At 47.8% G+C, this 25,914-nt stretch overlaps 1 protein-coding gene and 1 long non-coding RNA gene across 4 annotated transcripts in view; one reads left to right on the top strand and one right to left on the bottom strand.

The window, feature by feature from the left end:
* The window catches only part of LOC135373363 (uncharacterized), a 93,332-nt gene extending 79,851 nt beyond the window's left edge, over positions 1 to 13,481 (top strand). For all 3 annotated transcript variants that reach the window (XM_064606582.1, XM_064606580.1, XM_064606578.1), the window contains 2 exons: positions 11,593 to 11,812; positions 13,330 to 13,481. In XM_064606582.1, the coding sequence (XP_064462652.1) occupies positions 11,593 to 11,812; positions 13,330 to 13,365 (256 nt within the window). In that variant the 3' untranslated portion in view covers positions 13,366 to 13,481. The remainder of the gene's footprint in view (positions 1 to 11,592; positions 11,813 to 13,329) is intronic.
* A 10,340-nt stretch (positions 13,482 to 23,821) lies between these two features.
* Positions 23,822 to 24,559, bottom strand: LOC135373333 (uncharacterized). Its single transcript, XR_010416414.1, has 2 exons — positions 24,446 to 24,559; positions 23,822 to 23,982 (listed from the first exon to the last, which is right to left on the bottom strand). It is a non-coding gene; the product is annotated as an uncharacterized LOC135373333 (long non-coding RNA).
* Between the last annotated feature and the right edge of the window lie 1,355 nt (positions 24,560 to 25,914).

The following is a 25,914-nucleotide window of genomic DNA, read 5'->3' as shown; positions in this document are numbered from 1 at the left end:
ACTTTCGCGAAAAATGAAAAGTCCCGGTTTGACTTGAATGCGCCTCGTACAACAGACAGGAAACTGAGAGGCTAGTAACTACAGAGAGAAAACTGAAATGTTAATTACAACTGACAGGAAACTGAAATGTTAATTACGACAGGAAACTGAAAGGCCAGTAACTACCGAGAGAAAACTGAAATGTTAATTACAATAAAGAGGAAACTGAAACGTTAATTACAACAGACAGGAAACTGAAATGTTAATAACACTAGGAAACTGAAAGGTTAATTAGAACAGACAGGAGCTTGGAATGTTAATTACAATAGACAGCCGCCACTTGAGCTGCGACGACGACGACAAGAATATACGGTCCGATCATGGATGCTACGCGCCGGTAACGATTTCTACGCTGCCGGCATCCAAGCCCTCCTGAAACGCTGGGACATGAGCATTAGTGCAGCTGGGGATTATGTTGAAAAATAAAACTAATTTCTCGTCTGTAAGTTCATTTTACTTTTGCGAAAAATGAAAAGTCCCGGTTTGACTTGAACGCGCCTCGTACAACAGACAGGAAACTGAGAGGCTAGTAACTACAGAGAGAAAACTGAAATGTTAATTACGTCAGGCAGGAAACTGAAATGTTAATTACAATAGAGAGGAAACTGAAAGGTTAATTACAACAGACATGAAACTGAAATGTTAATTACGACAGGAAACTGAAAGGCCAGTAACTACCGAGAGAAAACTAAAATGTTAATTACAATAAAGAGGAAACTGAAACGATAATTACAACAGACAGGAAACTGAAAGGTTAATTACAACAGACAGGAAACTGAAAGGTTAATTACAACAGACCGGAGCTTGGAATGTTAATTACAATAGACAACCGCCACTTCAGCTGCGACGACGACGACAAGAATATACGGTCCGACCATGGATGCTACGCGCCGGTAACGATTTCTACGCTGCTGGCATCCAAGCCCTCCTGAAACGCTGGGACATGAGCATTAGTGCAGCTGGGGATTATGTTGAAAAATAAAACTAATTTCTCGTCTGTAAGTTCATGTTACTTTTGCGAAAAATGAAAAGTCCCGGTTTGACTTGAACGCGCCTCGTACAACAGACAGGAAACTGAGAGGCTAGTAACTACAGAGAGAAAACTGAAATGTTAATTACAACAGACAGGAAACTGAAAGGCCAGTAACTACCGAGAGAAAACTGAAATGTTAATTACAATAAAGAGGAAACTGAAACGTTAATTACAACAGACAGGAAACTGAAATGTTAATAACAATAGACAGGAAACTGAAAGGTTAATTAGAACAGACATGAGCTTGGAATGTTAATTACAATAGACAGCCGCCACTTCAGCTGCGACGACGACGTCAAGAATATACGATCCGATCATGGATGCTACGCGCCGGTAAGGATTTCTACGCTGCTGGCATCCAAGCCCTCCTGAAACGCTGGGACATGAGCATTAGTGCCCAGCTGGGGATTATGTTGAAAAATAAAACTAATTTCTCGTCTGTAAGTTCATTTTACTTTTGCGAAAAATGAAAAGTCCCGGTTTGACTTGAACGCGCCTCGTACAACAGACAGGAAACTGAGAGGCTGGTAACTACAGAGAGAAAACTGAAATGTTAATTACGTCAGACAGGAAACTGAAATGTTAATTACAGTAGAGAGGAAACTGAAAGGTTAATTACAACAGACATGAAACTGAAATGTTAATTACGACAGGAAACTGAAAGGCCACTAATTACCGAGAGAAAACTAAAATGTTAATTACAATAAAGAGGAAACTGAAACGATAATTACAACAGACAGGAAACTGAAAGGTTAATTACAACAGACAGGAGCTTGGAATGTTAATTACAATAGACAGCCGCCACTTCAGCTGCGACGACGACGTCAAGAATATACGGTCCGATCATGGATGCTACGCGCCGGTAAGGATTTCTACGCTGCTGGCATCCAAGCCCTCCTGAAACGCTGGGACATGAGCATTAGTGCAGCTGGGGATTATGTTGAAAAATAAAACTAATTTCTCGTCTGTAAGTTCAAGTTACTTTTGCGAAAAATGAAAAGTCCCGGTTTGACTTGAATGCGCCTCGTACAACAGACAGGAAACTGAGAGGCTAGTAACTACAGAGAGAAAACTGAAATGTTAATTACAACTGACAGGAAACTGAAATGTTAATTACGACAGGAAACTGAAAGGCCAGTAACTACCGAGAGAAAACTGAAATGTTAATTACAATAAAGAGGGAACTGAAACGTTAATTACAACAGACAGGAAACTGAGATGTTAATAACAACAGACAGGAAACTGAAAGGTTAATTACAACAGACCGGAGCTTGGAATGTTAATTACAATAGACAGCCGCCACTTCAGCTGCGACGACGACGACAAGAATATACGGTCCGACCATGGATGCTACGCGCCGGTAAGGATTTCTACGCTGCTGGCATCCAAGCCCTCCTGAAACGCTGGGACATGAGCATTAGTGCAGCTGGGGATTATGTTGAAAAATAAAACTAATTTCTCGTCTGTAAGTTCATTTTACTTTTGCGAAAAATGAAAAGTCCCGGTTTGACTTGAACGCGCCTCGTACAACAGACAGGAAACTGAGAGGCTGGTAACTACAGAGAGAAAACTGAAATGTTAATTACGTCAGACAGGAAACTGAAATGTTAATTACAATAGAGAGGAAACTGAAAGGTTAATTACAACAGACATGAAACTGAAATGTTAATTACGACAGGAAACTGAAAGGCCAGTAACTACCGAGAGAAAACTGAAATGTTAATTACAATAAAGAGGAAACTGAAACGTTAATTACAACAGACAGGAAACTGAAAGGTTAATTAGAACAGACAGGAGCTTGGAATGTTAATTACAATAGACGGCCGCCACTTCAGCTGCGACGACGACGTCAAGAATATACGTTCCGATCATGGATGCTACGCGCCGGTAAGGATTTCTACGCAGCTGGCATCCAAGCCCTCCTGAAACGCTGGGACATGAGCATTAGTGCAGCTGGGGATTACGTTGAATAATAAAACTAATTTCTCGCCCGTAAGTTCATTTTACTTTTGCGAAAAATGAAAAGTTCCGGTTTGACTTGAACGCCCCTCGTATATAGGGATTATAGTTGGCTTTAGGAGCGTGCTATGCGGTGATGTTAATTTTTAAGGGTGGGGTTGTGCACTCTTAAAAATGAACTTCCACGTTCGGTACGCTGAAAACGGTAGGCGTACGCCTTGTTGGTGACAATTATGAACAGCATAAGTGACACAAAAAAGGCGTACACCTCCCGTTTTCAACAAATCAGGGCACGTAACGATATCATTCGAGATGATGGTTGGCTAGGTGCGTGCTATGCATGCGGTGAAGTTTGTTTTTAAGAGTGTGGTGGGTGGGGAGAGCGGCGCTTTCAATGTTGCCAGACGGGGTCCGGCAGAGTGTCGGGGGGAAAAAGAATGCAATACTCTGAGCGATGCTATTCAGTGACTCTAGAGGGGAAGATATATTATTTTAGGGAGGGGACGAATCCAGAATTTCCCTAATCCGAATCCAAGGAAGGTTCTGCGAATCCACAAATCTTACGAATTTCCAATCTTTCGAATCCTTTCTCAAAAAAGAAAAAGAAAAGAGAATGAAGTTTGAAAGGCCGGGGGAAAAAAACACCTTTACTTAAAAGTGTTTTGAAGCAGAATTTGATATCTTTTTTTAATGAAGAACAAATGAAATAATACTTCACATTCAAGAGAAAACATGGCCCATATGCTTCTTCCTAAGTGTAATTTGTCTAACATGTTGTTCATAGGCTATAGGAAATACATAAACTCTCGACTCTGAATTCTTGCATAATGTAAAAACCCCGAGACTAGGGAACACGAAGGGACAGACATAACACGAGGTCTCAATTTCGCGTTCCCTAGTCTCGGGGTTTTTACATTATGCATCATCTTCACCAGCTCGCTTGCTTCCTAGCCATTTCTTCATTGTGTGAATTCTTTTCATAAAACTTAATCGAAACCGTCTTACTTTTAAGCTTGTAATGTCGGAGCTCTGTGCAGTCGTTTTGGCGCGCCATGGAACCCGCAGGCCAATCAGGCATTCGGCGGAGGCACTACTTTGAAAAAGAAACAAACGAACGTGGCTGGTGGATTCGAAAGATTCGATTCGCGGTTTCGGACGTTGGGATTCGGATTCCCGAATCTCGAATCCCTGCCTAGGATTCGAGGATTCGCGGATTCGATTGGCCCATTGCAAGTTTATGCCGTATGGTAAATCAACCCCGCGCAAGGACTCAGTGCGCAAAATACAGGGCATCCTTTACACAATTCTTATAATAAAGCTACGAGAGATACCCACACTCTTAAAAATGAACTTCACCGCATAGCACACTCCTAGCCAACCATCATCTCGAATGATATTGTTATCAGCCCTGATTTGTTGAAAACGGGGGTCGTACTCCTTTTTTGTGACAATTATGAACAGCATAAGTGTCACAAAAAAAGGCGTACGCCCCTATTTTCAACAAATCGGGGCAGATAACGATATCATTCGAGATTATGGTGGGCTAGGAGTGTGCTATGCGGTGAAGTTCATTTTTAAGAGTGCAGGTGTGGCTTTCACATGTGGGTCATGCGGATGGGAGGACAACCTCTGGGAAACGCAACGTATACTTGACGGTTAATTACCTAAGAGTCCGTCCAGCTCCGTCCAGCTCCAATTACCTAAGATTCATCACTTAAATTGTTACTTAGACGTTTTCTGGAAAATGCGAGATGGCAGTATTAAAGCCGGATATTATTTAAATAAATCCACCTTTTTAAAGGGAATATGGCGTCCGTCGCAGTCGATTCCAAAAATAACAACAACAAGAACAACAACAACAACTTTGTGTTAAGATGAAGAATGGGGAGTTTCACTGCCAGAGGCGGTAGTCTACCTCATTTTCTGGCGAGGAATGAAATAATGAGCCCCTTCACAATAAGCACCCAAGTCCTATTGTGTCCAGAACGGTTAAAATAAGTTTTGAGCGCAGAGCGTTGGTCGGCTGGATTCGGACAGGGACCAAGCAGTTTTGATAAGGAGAAGGGGCGGGAGCCCAGCTGACTACCCGGAGAGCGCGGTTCGGGTAACGTTGGTAGTGTGGGCAATGAAGAAGAATGTGCTCCAGATCCTCTAGTAAAGGGACTTTATCCTCTAGCGCACCGCAGCGACAGCATCTGCGCGAGACGCGGGAAATACAGTGCTATATGTTACTCCTCGCTCATCACCGATAATGACGCCGAAAATCCGATGCCAATTAGCGCCATGTAACACATTAATTAATTAATTAGGGCCATGTTACACGCCGAAAATCCGATGCGAATCAGCGGATTTGTTTCTGTCGAATTTCACGTAATGCACGACAACGGCAGACGACGGATGTTGAGGACATTCCGGAATTCCCTCTCTGTAAACGTCACTCGGACGAGGCCAATCAGTGAGCGCCCCTTCGGCGCAGACAAGGCCAGTCAGGGAGCGGCGATAGGCCTTGGCGTCCGACCGCCGCTCGGGAGTTACGGGTAGCGTCTGCGAGTCGCGTAGAAGTGTGAGACCTGCTTCTGGAATGCTGCTTAGGGTTAGTGTCGTACGTGTTTGTACAGCCAAGAGCGTAACACAGTGTTCAAAGGAACATGGTCGCGCCAGTCAGCGCTCGCACTTTTAAGCGGAAGTCGGCGTATTTACCGAGGTCTTTTCACGTAGTATATTGCGGTGCGAACGCGAAGCAGACGTCCTCATAGGCAGTCACCTGCGCTGTGCTCCCGTTCGTGTGCGCGGCTTAACTGCAGACGGAGTGCGAACCTTTATTTATTTATTTTTCGTGTTAGCGCCGCGAAGCAACTGTGGCTATGAGCGGCGTATAGACAGAGGACAGCAGGAGGGAGTGGGGGACATAGGGGTGTCAGTATGCGTCCTGGGCCGACTTCAGGGCGAACTGCGCGCTGACGTTCGTCTGGATTCGACGCGCTGGTAGGATACGTTCGCAGACTCACTTGCAGTAGGGGCACGTTTTCCAGCTATTCGCCAACTTCCTCCCACCTCCCCAGGGGTGGATCTAGGATTTTTCCGAGGGGGGGGGGGGTCCGCTATGGACAAGTGCCAGGTGCATGCTGGGATTGGTCCATTGAACCCTATGTTTAATTCTGGAATTGAGGGGGGTCTGGGGTCAGAACATCCGGACCCCCTAAATCCGCCCCTGCCCCTCCCCCATCTCTTTTCGTCGGAACGCACATACTGGTCAATGTGTCCCAAGTCACAAACATATAGCGACACTTGTATCAGTACAAGCTAAGTTTGGAAGGAAAATGGACTCCACCTCTATCGGGCCGTAGAATACGCGCCTTGCGTACGTCACAGTCTGCTATACATACCGCTGCGGTAATCCGGGTCACCTTACAAAGTCATCGGAGATAAGTTCCGTCCTGGTTTTCTGCTCGTCCAGCACAGGGAAACTAATCGGTGCTCCCTACTGTTCTGCGACGCTCGGAACGCATGTCAAGAGAGGCCACCGGCAACATCGGAGGTCCCTCATTCATGATTACCTGTGCCGTTTAAGGTTCTCCGGTTACTACGCCTCTGAAACCAGGGTGACTATCATCAACTTCGATATCCGGAAGCAACTGCCGTTGCCCGACCCAAGCGAATCATCCCCAACCCGTTTTGCGACTCCAATGGTAATCACGTCGTCCTCGACGTCCCGGGAATTTATGACGTGGATATATTTATCCCGGGAACCACCACTACCGCTCAACTTGTTTTGGTTGCACATGAGAGAACTGATGTTCTGAGGCTGGAACAACATAGAAACGACAAAGGTTCCAGAAGATGTGGGGAAATGTGTGGTAATGGTGTGGGGTAAAGTGCGGTAATCCAGAAGATGTGGGTTCGAATCCTACAGCTGGCTAACCTTTTCAGTGACTTTCATCTTTCATTGTTTTGGTCGTGCGTGGCATATCGCATGACCGCATTCTCGGCGTAGAGGTTCTGCATCTCGTTGCATCATCGACGTCGAAGCTCACACCCTCACGGCTCCATTGCAAACGGAACATAAGAGAACCACAAGAAATCGTATACATCAACCTCTATACCTCTAGTCAGTGATAACTGCCGTACTGCAGCCACATACGCAGCGCTTTCTGGATGCGAAGACTTCCACCACTCAGCCCCTGTAGCTGTGTGGCGCAGCCGTTATCGAGTAGAGGCCAGATTTGTATTCGAGGGAAGGGACCCTCACAGTGTGGTCTTCAGCGGAAGTTGGCGTGGGAGGTACTCCCGTCCTTGTCGCGAATCGATCACCCCATCCGGTTACTCTGTATCACGGCATAACGTTAGCCCGATTGCACTTACGCTTGCGTAAAAACCCGGATTACCCCTCAGAATTGGACAACTCTCAGAACGCCCACATTGTCGTATGCCCCCACCGGACGCAAGGCAGTTGACAAGATAATAGCCAGTATGCTGGATATGGATATCTCCTATCTTCTGACAGCCATTGGGCGGCACCAACCGTACTGGTTCGATAAAAGGATGCCAGTCCTCGATTCTGCATCGATTATCGTTACGTTAATTAAGGTTCTCGCTGAGACGCTTTCCCGCTTCCGTTTATAGACCGTTGAACTGGTGAAGGGTTCGATGCACCTCAATACATGTGATCTAGCGTCTGGCTATTGATAAGCAGAGCTGGATGCAGTATACGGACAGCAGGCTGCGTTCACGACACATGCCGGTATGTGCGAGTTCAACGTTCTGTCTTTTAGGCTTTTCAATGCACCCTCCACATTCCAACGGCTCATGCAGCACGTTGTAGGGGACCTCAAATTCTGTCTCTGTGATTTGAACGACGTTATGATTTTCAGTAGCACTCCTCAAGAACATCTGTGACACATTAACGCTTTGTTCTCTCGTCCAAGGTCAGCGCAACTCAAGATCAAATTCCACTTAAGTGGATTATTTTTCCAACGAAGTCTTTACCTGGTGCATCGTGTTGGTCCAGATGATGTCCCTGATGGCCCTGCAAAGGCTGCGAAGGTCGTTACCTGGCCATCATTCCTGGGCTTAGCGTCTTACTATCGGCGAGTCGTCAGAGATTGTGCGGCTATCACCACTCCGCTCCACCGTCAACTGGAAAGGGAACCTGCGTTGTGGGGAACTGAGGCTAGCTTCGCCTACATAAAATACATTCAATTCGGAATTCCAGAACATTTGTATTTAACTTGCTGAGAGTTCATGATATTCATCATCTTGTTCCCTATAAAGTGTCCCTATTAATGCACGGAATACTCTACGGCTCTGTAAACATTCTACATTTTTTACCCAGTCGTCGGGACACAAATTACGCTTTCAGAGTAACACGGGCATGCTTGAGATGAAATAACTGATGTTCTGAAGCTGAAACACATAGAAAGGACAAATACATACAAAGCCTCAAGTGCCTAAGAAATTAACGATGAAAGATGGAAGTCACTGAAAAGGTTAGCCAGCTGTAGGACTCGAACCCACATCTTCTGGATTATCGGTCCATGGCTCTACCAATTGAGCTAAGCTAACACACCTCTCCAGCGCCTTCCAAGGGCGCGTCATCTGAAGGGACATATCAACCACTCTCTTTCACAGCTGGCTAACCTTTTCAATGAATTTCATCATACATGCTTGAGAGATATGCACCAAGGACTAGTTTGTGGTCAGCTGTACGGTCGTCTTCCATTATTAATGCATAAGCATTAGAAGCCCCATTTTGAACCGACGTCGTAGTAGTGTAAGTGAGACAGGGATTTATCCAGACCCCCTACACCCCCTAACACCCCCCAAATGTTCAGTGACACTCCTAAGTTTTTCACCTGTACACTCTCTAGACGGGGTGACCTTGCGATTTCGGCTTCAGACAGACGTCGATAATGATACGTTAAGCGGTAATGACGTAACTATAATAATGACCCCACACACACACACACACAATTTTTTCCAACACACCTTCATGGTTGGGATTCTTGATAAACCACTGAAGTGAAGTGCCCATGTGCAGCGCGGCACGTGACGGAGAAGAGCGAATCAGGCTGCGCTCCGCAAGGTGATTCGCTCTCCCTCGTCACGTGGAAGCGCGGGGCTCGTCAGCTGGACCCGTCGTCGTCGGTTGCTCCTCGTCTCTGGACGTACTCGGACGTGTCTCGTGCCTTCTACGAGAGTTTCGTGAGCGGCTGAGTTGTGTCAGCTTAAAGGGGCAATAACCAGGTATACGAAGTGCACTTTTTTCTGATACAGTGTGATTCGTTGCCTACGGTGAACGTTTTCCAAAATTCGTTGTCGCAAAAAAGTAAATAATGGCTCAAAACCGACCGAATGTTCACTGCACTCTTTCGCGCTCATGCCCCGCCCTGCGATGCCCTGGCGACAATAGCCACACATCATTTGGACGACGCGCACCATCAAACAATCAAAATGCGGGACGCTTATACATTGATTATGCTGTAATATCGGGAAGTGAGGTCAATTCTGAACAGCTGTCCACTTGTCAATCCCAAGGTAGCTAGATCAAACGGTACCAAAAGCCCACAATGTTCCATTTCATATGCGCACTATGTTTTCAGTGCGGTATTCCTCCGCGAGTTCACCGGGATGCTCCCACAACCGCTTCCTTCGCGAGCTGCAGTTTGCCTCAGTGGAGCCCGTCATTGGCTAGGAGAGCAAAATCTCCCCAACCCCCAGCGCCTGGAATGCGGTGTTGCTATGCGTTGGAACGCTGTGACGTGATCCGGTTCCAGGGATGAAGAAGAGACTCACGCGGATTATGCTCTTTGAATGGCATTGTCTCGTGGTAAAGACGCTCGCTCGAAGTAAATGAATTCCATATTTGGATATCGTGAGCTACGTTCTTTCATGGAACATAATAATTGGAGAACGTTCGTCGAGCTGTTTAGTGCGCGCCTTTAAGCTGCAACGTTCTCCAATGGATCCCGGACATTCTACTAGTCGAAATACTTGTCAAAGTATTTAAAAATGTAAGAAGCATAAGAGAAGCAATTAGAAGCAAGACGAATGTCTAACGCATTGTCATCGCATTAGTTACATTAATCGCCCTCGAACTTTTTTAGCGGGCAACGTTACTGCTCACGTGTTCAGTATTTTCTGCTGGGATTTTGGTTTTTGGCGCGGCGCGCCGTAGACTTCGCAGCATTAGGCCCGTGTTAAACTCGCACAATGTAGTTTTGAAGGCGCACTTGACGGGGCAGTGCGGGTGCCTTCGGCACGCTGTTTCCCGCGATCTTAATTTCGCAACAAATCAATGAGTGTGCACTCTTAAAAAACGGGTTGTACTTTAACTCCTTTTCCTTGCCACGTATATTGCTGCCTTTTGTAGAGTACAATCACCCTCAAAAAGGAGTCTCCTCACTCCCTTCAGGCCCTTTAACTCCCTAGTAGAGAGTAATATTACACTCCAGTAGGGAGTTAAAGTGCAGCTCCGCTGCTGTTCCGAAAGTATGAAGACGTTGTGATATTCAGAACCGTGGTCCCAACTTCATTCATAAACGCACATTGATTTCCAAATTCCCATACTCCTTCGTGAGAAATTTGAGAAAAACTACCGGGCGGCGGTTCCACTTGTGACGTCATACTTGGAACTGCGCGGATTGGATAGCCACACCTAGCCAGCTCTGCCTGGCAACCAGTTTGTGTTTACACTCCGTCATGGCCGCTGTATCGTGCTGAAACAGCTGTCACGAGCTATTGGGGACCACCGCACCGTTTTATCATGTTTCTTATAAGGAATACTTCGTCTTCGAGCACGTTCTCGTTCTCAATAGCTTTGGTGGTGCTCTCTGCACGCGCAGCAAGTCCGCGCATAGTGCGCTGCCAAAGCTATTGAGAATGTGTAAGTGTACGTCACACGTTAGGTGTTAGGTCTTGTTGGTAGCATGAAGCACAGTGCGGGCACAGAATGTCCGCTCACGACGGCCGTCGTTGCACAACGAGGCCATCCTTTAAGGCTTGTTAAAGAAGACCGGCAAAACTATCTTTGAGTCTATTAACAACAGCAATTATCACGGAGCACACCCAAAACATTCACCTTCACCCATAGATCTCCGCCATCGCATCGACGATTTGGCGTTAGCCAAGCCACGAGCGCGGCCAAGCCAGGACGAAGCCGGGATTGGTCAGGGTTTGCCGACCACAGGACCGCCGTGCCAGGAAAATTTAAAAAATTGTTTTCTTAAAAACTACAAACAAATGGGTGAAAATTTTTCACATGTGTGCTCCCTGTGCGGAAACGAACGCACAGCCCAAGCATGGCTCCATTCTGTCGCAGTCGAAAATCGGCGGAGCTGAGCTTTAAAGGGTCAGCTTACTTACCTTACTCAGCTTACTTACCTGTCAGCTTACGCTAACGAATGATCGCATTTTCTGTGACAGTGCTTCCATTGTTTTACGGTATCTTTAACCCTTCGAGCTGAACCAGAAAGCACGCGTCCTTTACTGAACTAGAACATTTCAAGTTCCTGGAAATGGCACGGGGTCGTCTCCTCACGGTGTGTGCTTTTCTTTTCCCTCAGTGTAACTATAGAGTCAAAACAAGCGACGACCGTGAATCCGCCGAAGACCTTGTCGAAACCTAGTGGAGCCGATGGAGAAGTCGACCTCGTGATTTTCAACCGAGGACATCTCCTGACATGCCTTATCGGCGGGAAGGAAATTCAGATTGCTCCGGTCTTTGCTTCGTATGACCCACCCGCTGTCAAAGTAAAAAACTTTGACACCAACAGCATGGAATTTGTGAGTGATTCACTTTTAATCATCGTATAGCGGCTTCTTATACAGGGTGCGTTTCAGGAAAAATGAGCGACAGGGTAAAAAAAAAAGCTTATCACACACCAAAAGACTGGCTGGTGTTACCAGTGCCGTGAGGGTACTCAAACTATTGTTGTTTTCTGATTCGTAACTACAAATTAATTACGTAAAATTAATCGGTCGGTTTTCTAATTATAATTATAAGTTCGGACGCTCACATTTTTGAATTATTACCAAGTGAGGCTTGGGAAGCAAGTGGGCGCTGAAAGCAGCACTGCTGACGTCATCCGACATGGAAGGATGCAAGTTTCATAGCAGACGACAATGCTGGGTGACGTCACAGTATCTTCCTCAGGGCGAACCGCTCTGCGCTTTGCATTTTGGTTTCGGTTTGGTATTGTCACCATTTACGAATTAATAGACCTCTCCCTGTTTGTAAACAAATGACGTCATACTGTTCGACAGCGCCACCAGTTTGGTAGAGTTGAACTACGCTCGAAGCTAGGGGCGAACAAGGTCGCGCCCAAAAGCCACGACCATGAGGGGATTACGATGGTTCCTGAAAGGGTCGCTACCTTCGGTTCTACTTTTCTTCCAATAGGAGACAGCGAACAAGTGCCCATTCGTGGAATCCAGCCCTCCTGTTTCGATTTGTTTCGGTTTCAGTCTGTCTACCAACGTCATGATGACGTTTCTCGGGTAGAGGTCTATTACTCGCACAAAATGAATTCGAACGCTGTATTCGGTATCAAGGGAGCGGTCCGTGTTCGGTATGATGCTCACCTAATAGACCTCTACCTGTTTGAAACAAATAACGTCATAATGTTCGACAGCGCCACCAGTTTGGTAGAGTTGAACTACGTTCAAAGCTAGTGGCGAACAAGATCGCGCCCGAAAGCCACGGTCTTGAGAGGATTACGATGGTCTCTGAAAGGGACGCGACCTTCGGTCCTACTTTTCTTTCAATAGGAGGCAGCGAACAATTGCCCATTCGTGGAATCCAGCCCTCCCGTTTCGATTTGTTTCGGTTTCAGTCTGTCTACCAACGTCATGATGACGTTTGTCGGGTAGAGGTTTATTTTTTTCGAATCCTTGCGAAATCTCCCATTAACACCGTTATGGGTCAGTGACACGAGAACTGCAGGGATATCAGAAGGCTTTTTGAACGGAGTGAGCCAACTTTTCTTCCTTCCTTGAATGCAACGAAACAGGAACGAGGACAAACACGACATACTCGTTTCTCCGCGTTCCTGTTTCGCTGCGTCGAAGGATCATGTATAAACTTGTCAATCTACTAACGAATGAGCCAACTTTGGCCGAACTGATATTTTGAACGTAATACGAAATCAATGCGACAGTTATCGTAACGTGACTTTTACAGAAATAAGATGCTACTTATAGATGAATGTCCGCCTGTGCCGACTTCTGAATAATACAGAGAATATAACTTTTGTAGTCGCACATGCTTAAAATTAACATAACACTCTTGATTCGCGTTTCAGAGGACAGGCCTCAGCGACAGCAAGCTGGTGACTTAAAATAAACGTTGACCCGGTGAGCCTGGAGGACAGGATCCGCTTCCTTCCATTTTGTTTCGTTTTTTTTTGTTTTTGTTTTTTTTTCACGTGTGGTTGAGGTGAAATAAAAGAGTGCAATCATATGCGGCGTAAGTGCAAACTTTTTCTTCTAGTGAACGTGTCGAAGCGTAGAATAAACGGTTTGTGGCAGGTGGCTCCAGGGTTCTAGTCGTTGCGCGAATTATTTGCATCGATATCACGTGACACGTTGATAATACTGCCGTAGAAATTGACGACGCGAAATAATTTGAACCTCCATGGGACGTACGAAACCAAACTGCTTGTAAGGAGCAAGGTAACCCGGGACTTTATGCAGAAAAATCTTCCAAAGTATGCGATAAAAAACGCGACGGGAAACGCCCAAGTATGAACGTTATATGAAGAAATATTACGATGTCCTAAAGCTTTCGCGTAGCTTGGAACTATTATTAAATACCCAAATTGTCTGAATAAGCGTTCTAAAAGTGAAACTGCGCATTCCTCATTGGCAGTCGGAACGTAAATGCCCACGTGCACAGTCAGGCACTCTTCGTCATCATTGCAGTTCAGAGACGCCGCGAGGCGAGCCTCCCTGTAGGGCTAAGCGCCCCCCCCCCCCACGAATTAGACGCTCTGGAAACCGAGTGAGGTAAAACGTGGCAAAGGAATCTGGGGCTATAATGCCCCTCTCGCACCCCGCATAGACGTGATCCGGAAAAAATGGTCCCGGAAAAAACGGAAAAAACGTCCCATAGACGCGGCTCTGTTGCTGTACGCCGCCATAGCCATACTCAGTCCTCTATGAAGACGTCCTCCAGTGACTACAACAGCAGCCCACTTGTTTCTACGCCAAAGGCATCAAACAGTAGCCATAGCGAAGACAGCGGCGTCTACACGCGACACGGAGAATATTCTGCAAAAATAACCTATTTTAGTGCTTACCGAATTTTCAATTGTATAGAAAGAAATAAGACGCTGTCAACTTTGAAGGATCATCGTATATACTGAAATCTATATTGATGACATGAGGGATACGTGCTAGCATCACTTTTTTTTCGTTTTCATTCATCTTTTTTTTTTTTTCAGATACACAAAACGGTTTCTTCTATGTGGTTTTGGCGTATGTTGCTCACGCTTGCAACTTGCAAGTCACCATAAGGGAGAGGCAAACGAGCATGGGCGAGCTCCATGTACACAACACATAGAGCCCTGCAGTACTTCTCAAACAGCGGGTCGAGATCCTCCAGGGGATCGCGGCTGGTTCACGTGGGTGGGGGGGAGTCGCGAAGCGGCTCGGAAGCATGAAAGAGGAACATCGACAGTTTCCACTGAGGTGGCTTGCCGAATTTTGGGTAGGGCTTCCAGGAAAGTACACGCCCTTGAGTAGTAAAGCCATCAGGATCATTGTTCCCTTTGCCAGAACACACTTGTGCGAGCTTGGCTTACCGCAGTGGCGTCGCTGAAAACAAAGTACAAGACACAGTTCAAGATCAAGCTGGAACTGAAAGTGGTTGTATCCAAATTCCGCCCTTGTTTTGCTCTAACAAGCAACACACACACTCACATAAATAGGACGATGATGTGGGGGGTCATTCACCGCCGTTATGGCGGTATACTGCCCCATTGCGCTTGTGGAAGCATGAGAAAGTGATGATGACGCTTTCCTTCGTCCATTACTCGAGTGTTGGAGAGGAACTCATCAGCAACTCATAGACCCTACATCTGATGTCACGGGTCCGACCATGGTCCGAAAACTTTAGCTAAGTCGAATTGGCGTTGATGGACGCGTTGCAGAGCAGGTGGCATGAGGGCGCGCTCGCGATCGTACTGTCCGCAGTAATCCGCCCAGGAGGATGTGGTGGAGGTCACCGCGCACACCACATGTGGAACAGAAACGAATGCGCCGACACCGAGGAGGTGTTTGAAAGGTGGTGTAAAAGCCATATTAAATCTCATGCGGTGGAAGACTGTGGTAAAGGAACGCGGCATTCGGCGGGGGAGAGTAAGGGAGAGTGTAGGGTCAACGTAGTAAAGCAGAGATTGGGTGGTGATGTCAAGTTGCCATTGAGACTGCATCATGGGGCCAGAGAGGCACGAGACGAGGCAACGGCGATCCCCCAGAGACAAGATGGGGGAGTGTGTGGAGGCAGGGTAGTTGGTGTACATTCATCGTGACTAAGGAGCACAAGGACGCGGACAGCTGCTGAGGACGACTGCTGTCTACGCTCTTTGTCCGCGTCCTTGTGCTGCTTAGTCACGATGAAGATGATGGGGACTCGCAGGGTGTACTGATGCGCGCCTGCGGCTGTTCGATCTGTGTCCTCTTTTGCGCTGATGCCCACATGACCCAGGATCCACTGGAAGACGACAGAGTGGTCCTGTGCGCTTGCGTTCTTATATACTTGCAGACAAACAAACAAGCTCACTTTAGTCATTAGGAAAAGTCATTCCGCTGGCAGGCTCGTTTTCTTCTTGTTCTTTCTCTCTCTCTCTCTCTCTCTGTCGATGATTTCTAGCCCAGTGGACTCACTCTGTCTGAAGTGTCAAAATCAGTCAGCGTCGATTTTTTCATTACGGTCTCTGCACTTAGATCGATCGGAAGGCTTGTGGCGTCGCGAAAGGACCGGTTGGGGTGGGGGAGGTCGCGACGCTATATTTTACATTTTTCATGGGTCACAGGATAGCAAAGTTTGGGCTTAAGGGCAAAGTCAACCAGTCATTTGCTATAAAGTCATTGCGCGATGAGCAGCTGCTTGCCTCTTGTACGAACGAGCGAGGAAACATGTAAGAGTGAGTGGATGAGCTGAGCGCCTGCTCTGTTGTGACTTGTGAGTATTATCAGGCTCCAATCCTATGATGCCCATAGTTTAAGATAACCCACACAACACTGGGCACACGACCAATGAGAGTGCAATGCTGTAGATATTATGCATAGCCTTTGCATGAAGACGTGCCCGTGCTGGCGCGCGCGTCCCTGCGCCTGCCAGCCAATTCTATCGAGGTAGCATCGGTGCTACCTCGAGAACGCTTCTCAACTCGAGTGTGGCTGGTGTCATGGCAGAAGACAGGTCGTTCGCTGCGTCCATCGACTGTGTTTTGTGCCACGATGGCCTTCAACTGGGTGCTGACAACATTACCACTGAGCGACAACGTTCAATAAGGGGCCATCAAACTCCTTTTGACCATTTTGATGATCACGAGTTCCTCATATGGTATACGGTACCGCTTCATGAAGAAAACCGTACGAAGCCTTTTGGATACGTTGCGAGTGGAGGAAAATGTGTGCAATCGTGGGCTGCCTCTACCTCCTGTGCTACAGCTGCCCGTCGACATGTGATTTTATGGCGTTAGGACTTTTCGAACTGCCACGGGAGACATTGTGAATGTGTCAGAAACGACGGTGTGCCGCGTTGTGGAAAAAATCCCACACCTTCTCGCAAGCACACTTTTCAAGACAAGGTGTAATAAATTTTCCTTCTGTCGCGCTATTTAGCACAAAGAAGGTGTGTTTGAAGGATGTTTTCACGCAAACAGTGGTGCAAAAAAAGAAACAGTGCATTGACTGGACATCTAAAAAAAATAAACATCTGATCTGCCTCCTCAATGTTTTTCCGTAATCTTTATACTGCATCAAGCTGGTCCAACCCCTGCTCCAGCTATCACCGAAACGGCTCAACAAATCTTCCATTCATGTTTTTTTTTTCTCGTTTTCTTTTTGCAGTTGTTGTTCCACTAGTACGAATTCCCTTTGTTGGGTGGGATAACAGGCTCCACCGTTTAGGCAGAGCGCGATTGAGGGCCATAAAAGTTCGTACAACATGCTCGCGGTGATTCCCCAAGAATGGTCTCCCCGATTCTTTGCTCGGGATATTGTTGTAAAATCTGTTTTGTTTGTTTGATTGTTGATAGCTACCCTCAAGGCACTGGGCAAACGTACCCATCCGCTAACAAACAGTCATTCACGCCACATATTGTAACATAATAGAAGAGTTACAAGCAGTGACATCATCTTTCATATTATTTGATACGAGGTGACCATGCCATTAAGCTAGCTGCTGCCGTTGTGGTTGTAATTGCCAGACCAGAAAACTAGAAAACCTATCAGTCTGTTTCCCTGTTCGAAACACCTGCACCCTTCTTCAAACACTTGCAGATATTTGTAACGCACGTTGGTCGAAATAAAGTAAAGAATTACATTCATTTTTCATGCCATAAGTGTGTTTTAAGCACGATAATTAACATTTTCGAGTGGTCCCGAAAGACGGCTGGGGACGAGACTACAGCTTTATTCGAGGACGGTATCTCGAGGAGCGCCTTGGCGGAGGAATCCCCGAAGCGGTTTCATGAAACGCATGGGCTCTTCGAGTGGAACAGCGCCACTTTCCTCCACTCGTTGGAGTCGAGGCGGAGCGTCGAGCCGAGGCTTGTTCAAGAATACGGCGGTGAATGTTTTTCTTTGAGTGATTAGGCGCTCCTCCACGGAAAAGCAGTTCAGCAACATTGGGCTTCATCCGGCCGGTACGGCCGGTAGTCCTCGTGTGCGGCTTTCTGTATAGGTTTTGCTTTTACCGCGGGCGAATATTTTAGAACGAAATCGAGAAAGTAAATGACTGGCCTTCCTTGTGGCACGAAGAAATTACAAAGCGCGTGCCCGAAAAACAGCCTGGGACAGAGGTGGAGAGTTTTCATTTTCCCGGAGGGGGCAAAGGCGCACCGCGAAGTAAGTACTCTGGCGGGGGGGGGGGGGGATATGGTTATTAAGAAAAAAAAAGAAAGGAAAGGTAAGCCAGATGGATGTCGGCTTGTTATGCAAAAAAAGAGTGAAAGGGAGAAGTCAAAAGAGGCAAATGAAATAAGAAAACAGAAAGAAGGAAAGAAAAGGGAAAGAAAAATGAAGAACACAAAACTAAAGCTGAAGAATCAGACACTCTGGCGGGATCGTATGATGTATGCAGAACTGGTATAGAAATAAGCGGAAGGAAGAACAGAAAAAAAGAAGAAGAAGAAACAGAGAGAACGTAAACGGTGAACATGTGCACAACTGAAGGTATTACGCCTTTGAAAACTGTGTGCAAAAGGAACAAAATGTATTGAATCCTCGGTGTTTGACCCGAAATGCGCGCAATATAATGAATATGGTCAATGAAATGGAGCTGCGGGAGTTGAACCCGCTCCCAACGAATATGCGTTACGAAGATCCTACCGTTACACCTCACTGGCAGCTGCTGGTACCTTTTCGACTGCTTCGTTTCATTGATCTGATTGCTTTGGGCGAAATTCAGGCTATGTGGTGTGTCATCCTCTGTGTTTCTTCGCCTCACCTTCTACTATGATAATGAGTATGGACGGATACATATTTTACAAATTGCAAGATGCATTTTTGTGTTGGTGCCTTTCGCTCTTTTGACCCGGGCGCGCCGAGCCCCAAAGGTTGATGTCAGCCTCTTAGCGGGACTTCCCTGGGGAGGCGGCGCCCCCCTAGTTCATGTTCCGGGGGGGCAAGGCCCCCCCCCCCCCCGCAGTCGGCGCCTATGGCCTGGGGCCCACGCGAGACTACCGGTGACGTCACGCATGGTACAGAACGTAGGAGAGGGAACCTTCAGGAGTTTCGGTTTTGTTTTGAGATTCCCAGCTCTTTTGGCAACTAACGTTAACTAACGAGTCCCCGACTTCCAAACCAACTTTATTTCTCGTTTCGGAAGAATGTATCGAAATTATTTACACGGCCATAATACTAGTTCCGGGTTGTCTCGGAGTCTCCCTGTAAAAGTGAGTCTGGCCATTCGTGGCACCTGCCCATATCCGAAGTTCCGCCCACTTTTCGAGGCTTCTGGCCAGTCACCGTTCGAAGTACACTTAGGTACTATTCGAGACTACCCAAAATGGATGGAGAAACAGGACTGAATTGCATTGAAACGGATTTCCTTGACGACCTTCCAATACAACGGCTCTCGCGACCCCGGTTATCAATGCCATTTGGGCAGAAAGGGGCCTGTTGGACTTGGCATGATGACGCTGAATGCGAGATTCGCTTGCTGAGAACACTGAGAGGCGTGCAGAAAGGCTGAACCGCTTGTCGGTAAAGACGCCCATGCCTGAAGAATACTATAGGTACGCAGCATAAGCAGATGGAATCAAAAATGGGCCGGGGAGATTATGTAAAGTTGGAAAACGCGAGACAAAATTGTACGCATTTTTCTTGATGTATTCTTGGGATCAGTGTCTTCGCCAGGCTTAACAGCAGCGGAAGAAGCATAGTGTTCGAACGTGTGTTCTCTTGGCTCTTGATCTTTGGATACATTTTCGTGGTCGCCCCGGACGTTGTCGTCATCTGAGTGACGCCTTCTACCGGGGCAGCAATGTCAGATCGCACGCCGTCGAAAGACTGGGCTTTTAATGTGTCTGTCCCTGCTGGGACGTCTGTAGATGACATCGTCGATGCAAGTGAGGCGGTCGCCGAAGAAGCCACCGTTTTCAGCGTACAACACCTGGGAGAAACGTCCTTCCAGGTGGTAGTCTACTCAGCTAGCGCCATGAAGAAGGTTCATGCGGCTGGCAGTATTAAGGTTGGGAATGAAAGTGTAGAAATCGTCCCCGTGGGTCCCAGAGTCGTCAACGTCATCTGTCGATATCTTCCAGTTTTCATCCCAAATGAATGTCTTCGTAGTGCCCTTCATTCACATGGCAAGGTCCTGGATATTTCTTATTGTCGGTACAAGGGTAGGCCAACAGTGAGGAATGGGGACAGAGTGGTGAAAATTGAGATGTCCGTGAACAACCCGGTTCCTAATTTTCTTCGTGTACTTGGCCATCGCGTAACCTTTGATTACGTTGGCATGAAGAAAGTCTGTCGACGTTGCAAAAAAGAGGGTCATTTTAAGGCTGCTTGCCGCTAAGAATTCTGCGACAGGTGTAGCTCGTTCGGTCACCCAACGTTGTCCTGTCAGCGACCCTGTCAAAGGTGTGGAGCCAACCATGCTACCGCTGACTGCACAGAGAGGCGACCGTATTCCGAAGTATTGGTATCGCCAGCGGTTGCTTTTCCGCCGCTACACGATGCCCCCGCCGATCCCCGGAAGCAGGAGGCTGAAGATTTGCCCGGTGAAGCACAAGGGGTGCTGACAGAAACTCAAGTAGCTCATCTGCCATCCAGCGCAGTACAAAAGGTGTCGCCGTGTGCGGAGAGGAATGATTCAATGGAAGTTTCATCTGAAGACTCCAACACGGTTTGCTACGAATCAGAGGATGCATCGCTGGATCAGAAAATGGATTCCGAGGGTGAGCCTCCCTTGACTTCTAGCCCTCCAGTTGACAACGTACCTGCCGACGAGAACTTCGTGTCTCCTCCGCCATGCGCTGGTCCGCCAGCTGCTGCATCCTCAACGAATGGGTCACCTGTGGATACTGTTCAGATGGACTGTAGTCGGCCAGATTCCAAGAGAATAATGCGCTCAACGAGTAGCCCCAAGGAAGTGAAAAAGAAGAAGAAGCGAGTTGACAGCGACCACGTAATGGAGCTTAGCACGGACTCCGGATCTTCCCAGGAATGATGATGAGCCTTTTATTCTTCATGCGACTAAGCCTTCTCACTCTGAATGCCCAGGGATTTAAATGCCCGGATAAGCAGCGTGAGATACTGCACCTTGCTCGGGTGTCCTCTTGTGACCTATTGCTCCTCCAGGAAACGAACTTTAGTTCGCCCAAAGACGTATGTGATTTTCGTAGGCGGTTTTCTGTTAACTGTTTCTTCTCGTTGGGGTCTGCGCGGTCGGAGGGAGTCGGTGTAGTTGTCTTCCGACCGTCGCTGCTTCGTGATTGTATTTGTTGTTATGACGCTGCGGGCCGCGTAGTGTGTCTTGATATTTACATTGCAAACTGTAAAGTTCGTGTTCTTAACGTGTACGGGCCCGCTCGTCCCGGGTTATCTAACGCTTTTTTTCAAAACTTGCATTCGTTCATGCTTGAACCGCATCCACTTATATTAATAGGGGATTTTAACTGTGTTTTAGATTCTCGCAGGGATGTATCTGGTCCAGGTTTCGGCAGGCCTACGTGGAACGCGCGTGAACTGAGGCGAATAGTGCAGCAGTATTCCTTAACTGACGCCTGGGTCCATTTGTATGGCAACCAGTTCAATTACACTTGGTCCCGTGGGAACTCGTTTAGTCGTCTGGACAGAGCATATGTGTCTAATGAATACGCTGACTGCATTGTTCAATGCCGAACGTCACCGTTTCCTGTCTCAGTGGGATATATTTCAGATCATGTACCTTTTTTCGTCGCGCTGGATCTCTCGACTTTGGAAACTCGAGGGCCCGGCTGGTGGAGGCTAGATAGCGCAATATTACACGATCCCGAAGTTACTTCTGAAGTAGAGGTGGCAATCCGTGACTCTTTGCGTGAGACAGACTTCGACCCGGTCGTCTGGGACACCCTTAAGCGGCACTGGTCAGAGCTTTTGATCGCAGCTGGTAGACGCAGGAAGGTTGCTCTCACTGAACATTCAAATGAACTTCGTCGTCGAATGCTCATAGTGAAACGTGGAGGGCCCCTTACGTTGTTCATGCAAGAGTATCTGGACATCCTGAAAGAGCGCTATTACCGAGCTTTGCGCTTTTCGTCCCGGACTGCGGCAGTTATGTTCAACCGCAACCGTCCTATCTTGGACCCCGACGTGTTGCGCTACATGCGTAACTCCGACATTAGGCAACCTCGACAGAGTCATGTCGAACAAGTACGCTTGGCAGATGGGTCTGTCTCCTCTGCCCCATCAAACATCGTTCAAGTATTTCGCACTTTCTTTGCACAATTGTTCTCTTCTGAAAGCCAAGAAAGCGAGGTTAGCGAAGAGATGTTACGTTTCCTGGCTTCGTTGCCCGAACTGCCAGATGATTTGGGATCGGCGTTGTGTTGTTCTGTGACCTTATCAGAAGTTAAAGCAGTCCTTGCTGAACAAAAAGTCTCTTCTGCTCCGGGCCCAGACGGGCTGCCTGTGCCGTTCTACAAATGCTTTTGGACAGCCCTGGGTCCGTCTATGGTCGCGTTGTTCACTAGATTTCTACAAGAGCACCGTCTTCCGCCTTCTTTCAAGCATGGTCGCATTGTCCTTATACCGAAGGGTGGCGATAGCAACTCGCCACAATCCTGGCGTCCTATTACGTTGCTGAATAGTGATTACAAGATCCTTGCTTCACTTATCGCAACACGTTTGAGGAATGCACTTCCTTACCTCGTCTCTCCATTTCAAACCTGCTCAGTTTTGGGCAGAACTATCTTCTCGTCCTTGCTATTGACACGAGATGCCATTGAATATGCCCACAGCTTTCACCAGCCTGGTTCAGTCGTCTCGTTTGATCAGGTCAAGGCCTTTGATCGTGTGGAGCATTTTTATCTTTTTGGTGTTCTGCGTATGTTTGGCTTTCCCGTAGCCTTCATCTCGCTGCTTCGGTCGTTGTACTCAGGCTTGACAAGCGACCTCGTCGTAAACAGCAACATAGCGCAGCCGTTTCCAATAACACGTGGGGTTCGTCAGGGGTGCCCGTTATCCCCAATGCTGTTCGTGTTGTGCATAGACCCGCTGTTACGTAGGCTTGCTGCTTGCCCTCGTATTCGTGGGTTCCCGCTCCCCTGCGGCGGTTCGGTGGTGGTATCTGCGTATGCAGATGACATTACACTCTTTCTCAGGGACAGTGATAGCCTGTGCGAAGCACTTCAGATTTTTGGCGAGTATTCGCGTGTTTCCGGTGGTCGGCTTAACAATACAAAAAGTAAGGCATTGCCAGTTGCTGGTTTTAGTGGCGACTTCTTAGGCGGTATAGAACAGTGCTTATCCCTTCGAATCCTGGGGGTAGTGTTTGACCAACGGGGCGTGGCACGAGAAAACTGGGATTCCCTGCTTCAGGACGTTGAACGCAAGGTTTCGATAGCCAGTAGGTTTGACCTACCTTTTCAGGAGCGTGCGTATCTAATCAAGAATGTGCTATGTAGTAAGCTGTGGTTCGTTTCCCGGGTTGCTATACCGCCCCGTGCTGTATGCACTAGGGTTTCTTCGGTGATATTCTCCTTCTTTTGGGGAGGAAGAACAGCTCTTGTTAGACGCGCGGTCCTACAACAGCCGCGATCCCAGGGAGGCTGGAGCCTCCCGTGCATTTCTACTTTTTGTACACTGCTTGCCCTTCGGGCTGTCCTTCGTGTTATTGACGATACTGAGCATTAGTAGTGTATCAGCTCAAGTATCCGGAAACTCACATCTTTGCCTGGACGCCATTAATTAGCAATTAGAGCTAATTGGGACCCCCCACATTAATCAGGACCCACCAGGGAGTCATTACACTAATTGGGGATCATCTAAGACACGTCCAGACGAAGATGAGTTTCCGGATACTTGAGCTGATAAAAAATAAAAAAATAGGTAGAAAATAAAATGAAAAGATAGAAATAGAGTGGAGAGAAACAATTTATTCGAAAATCAACGATGCCGCGGCGAAGAAACGGCTCCGGGGTGACCAGTGCTTGTTGACGTCGGGTAGTTGCAGAGATCGACGACAGGTGGCCACTTAGTTGCAAGGCATCACACCAGATGGCGCCACCATCATAGCTCTAGAGTAGAGAGACAGAGAACAAGATACTAGCGGCAGGTAAAAATGACAGCACTGCTAAACAAGTCTAGGCATGCGAGAGAAAAGGTCTAACCGCTACTGCTAAACAGAAAACAGTACACATCGGGGGAAAAAGGCTTACGGGGACGATCGCTTAGGCCTAACCACAACACTACGCAGCTAACACAAGGCGGGAACCACACATCGCTAAACATGCGAGAAAAGGCTTAACACGAGCGCGGTCACCGCTAAACACGGCAAACATACGAGAAAAGGAGCGCGCTTGGGCATAACCTCAACACTACGCAGCTAACACAAGGCGGGAACCACACATCGCTAAACATGCGTCAACAGGCTTGGACACCGCAAAACAAGTCTAAACATGCGAGAAAAGGCTTAACACGAGCGCGGTCACCGCTAAACACGGCAAACATACGAGAAAAGGAGCGCGTCAAATCACTCACCTTTTCCCCCGCGGCAACTTCCAGGCAGAAACTGAGCGAGCGCGGAGAACACACACGTCTGCTCTCTACGAGAGGCAGCCAGAAACTGAGCGAGCGCGCGGAGCGCACGTCCGTCTTCGGCGACGGTCCGAGAGAAACTGAGAGAGGCGACGCGCAGCGGCAGCTGGCGGCAGCTATGGATGCGCGCGCGCCCTCTGCTCCACCCGTCCGCGCATGCGCGCGCGCGCTGCTAGCTCCCTCTGCGCCGGCCGCGGGTGTTTTCGGTTTCGGCTCTCTGCTGCGCGCGCGCGCGCTCCTAGCGGCGACGGGTGGCTTCCGAGTTCCGGTTTTACTCTCGTTTCTTTGCGCGCGCGTTTATCTGTATAAAGGCAGCGCGCACCGCGCTCGCGTCATCACTACGTGAAGATGTTCAGCTACCACTCTTTACAAAATTGTTCCCGCACCCACGCTTCTTGGGAAGAAGTGGAGAAGGAATGTTTCAACGGCGAAAGTCCCCGCAACCAGCTCGTCATCACTGCTTTTCGCTACGAGATAGACATGGTAGGCTTTGGCAATATAGGAGAGATCTCGCCGGGGCCGCTGCAGGAGATGGTGCGTCGAATTTACGCCCGTTACAAGAACGTCTGCATAACGGTTCCGGACGGACCCCTGGGACTAATGAGCGAATTTGTGAGCTTGTCCAACGCAGAATTCAACTACATCGCTGCAGACATCGTGGACCTTCTCGCTCGTGCCATCGCTCATATTAAGCACGCTCTACGGAAGCAGCGACATTTGCAAGCAGTCTACATCGCCAACTTTGTCACTGATTTATTGAAATACCGCTTGGTTATTGACATGCAACGCATTAAACAGTCCGAATAACTTTGACGAGACTCTGTGTGTTCTTTCACTGAAACATCTTTATTGAATACATACAAAGGACTTGGTCGATAGATGCCTGCACCCTCCCTGACTTGCCTCAAGAGAAAGGATATGGGGTATCTTCATCGCAGCGTCGTCATTGCGCGGGTCACTGCACCAGCACGATGACGGAATGGTAATTCTTTTCGTACACCCATTCCGCTACCACACTGCCACGATGACCCGTACTTCTCCTGTCTGCGAGAGAGAGAGAGAGAGAGAAGCATATCTCGACTAGAACTTTTATTCTCGATTACATGCGCGTGCAGCTCTTTGTTCCGCGGTTACTCGATGCCTGACGACGACGCTCTCGGGCTCTCTTCCGGGTTTTCCGTTGCTGCACAAAGAGAGAGCACTATCGTAATCCTATACGCGTCAAAACATAACAAAGCTTACCGTATTCGCAGCTCCCATAAGGGAAAGAGTGTACGGCATCCACGAGATAGCGCTTGTCGTCGTAGGGGACCAAGCTCTTCTTGAGTCTCGAAATGGTGTACATCGTTTGCTTTATACTCTGGATGGTGCACTGCTTCTGAGAGACCGCCTTTTCATTGAACAGAGAATCT

This window comes from Ornithodoros turicata, chromosome 1 (assembly GCF_037126465.1).
Source record: "Ornithodoros turicata isolate Travis chromosome 1, ASM3712646v1, whole genome shotgun sequence".
NCBI lineage: Eukaryota > Metazoa > Arthropoda > Arachnida > Ixodida > Argasidae > Ornithodoros > Ornithodoros turicata.
This window is presented reverse-complemented; position numbering and strand designations above follow the sequence as displayed.